Source organism: Haliaeetus leucocephalus, unplaced genomic scaffold (assembly GCF_000737465.1).
Source record: "Haliaeetus leucocephalus isolate CR32 unplaced genomic scaffold, Haliaeetus_leucocephalus-4.0 Scaffold193, whole genome shotgun sequence".
Taxonomy (NCBI): domain Eukaryota; kingdom Metazoa; phylum Chordata; class Aves; order Accipitriformes; family Accipitridae; genus Haliaeetus; species Haliaeetus leucocephalus.
This window is the reverse complement of record NW_010972629.1, coordinates 659,090-659,756: the sequence shown is the minus strand read 5'-3', so window position 1 is coordinate 659,756 and position 667 is coordinate 659,090. Positions and strand designations below refer to the sequence as shown.

The 667-nt window shown below is 74.4% G+C and overlaps 1 protein-coding gene across 3 annotated transcripts in view; it reads left to right on the top strand.

Annotated features, from left to right (window-relative positions):
- The first annotated feature begins 291 nt into the window (after nucleotides 1–291).
- ANP32E (acidic (leucine-rich) nuclear phosphoprotein 32 family, member E) overlaps nucleotides 292–667 on the top strand; it is a 12,889-nt gene continuing 12,513 nt past the window's right edge. For all 3 annotated transcript variants that reach the window (XM_010565556.1, XM_010565555.1, XM_010565554.1), the window contains exon 1: nucleotides 292–607. In XM_010565556.1, coding sequence (XP_010563858.1) covers nucleotides 554–607 — 54 coding nt within the window. In that variant the 5' untranslated portion in view covers nucleotides 292–553. The remainder of the gene's footprint in view (nucleotides 608–667) is intronic.

Here is a 667-nt window from a genome sequence, read left to right as displayed (position 1 = left end):
TCCCACCCACCCCCGCCGCCGCACAACCGTCCCTGCTGCAACCCAGGCGTGCAAAACCCCACGCGTGACCTCCCCGCCACGGCCTGCGAACGGCGCGCACCGCTCGCTCGTTCCCGCCCGCCGCGCGCGCGCGCACACATACACGCACACACACACAAAGACAAACCCTACCCCTCTTCCCCGCCTTTAAAAGGTCGCGCCGCCGGACGGGCAGCGCGATCAGCCAATCGCTTGGCGCCCCCCGCGGCGTGGCGGGACCAATGAGAAAGGCGGGGGCACGGAGGAAGCCCCGCCCCGGGGCGGGGGCGTGGCGGCGGGAGGGGGCGCCATGCGCCATGTCATGGAGGCTCAGTGTGCGAGCGGCCATTGACGGAGTCGGAGCTGCGTGCGGAGCGGGGCGGCGGCGGCGTCTGCTGCCCTCGGCGTTCCCCTCCCCACTCCCGGTTCCCTCCCGGCGGCGGTCGGCCGCCGTAGATAACGACCTCGCGGTCGGTCCCCCGCCGCGCCCGGTCACCCTCCCTCGCCACTGCGGAGCCGCGGGAGGGGGGGGGCGATGGAGATGAAGAAGCGCATCAACCTGGAGTTGAGGAACCGGGCCCCCGAGAAGGTGAGGGGCGGCGGGGCGGCGGGCCGCGCTCCTCCATGCCCCCGCACGGGCGACCGCCGG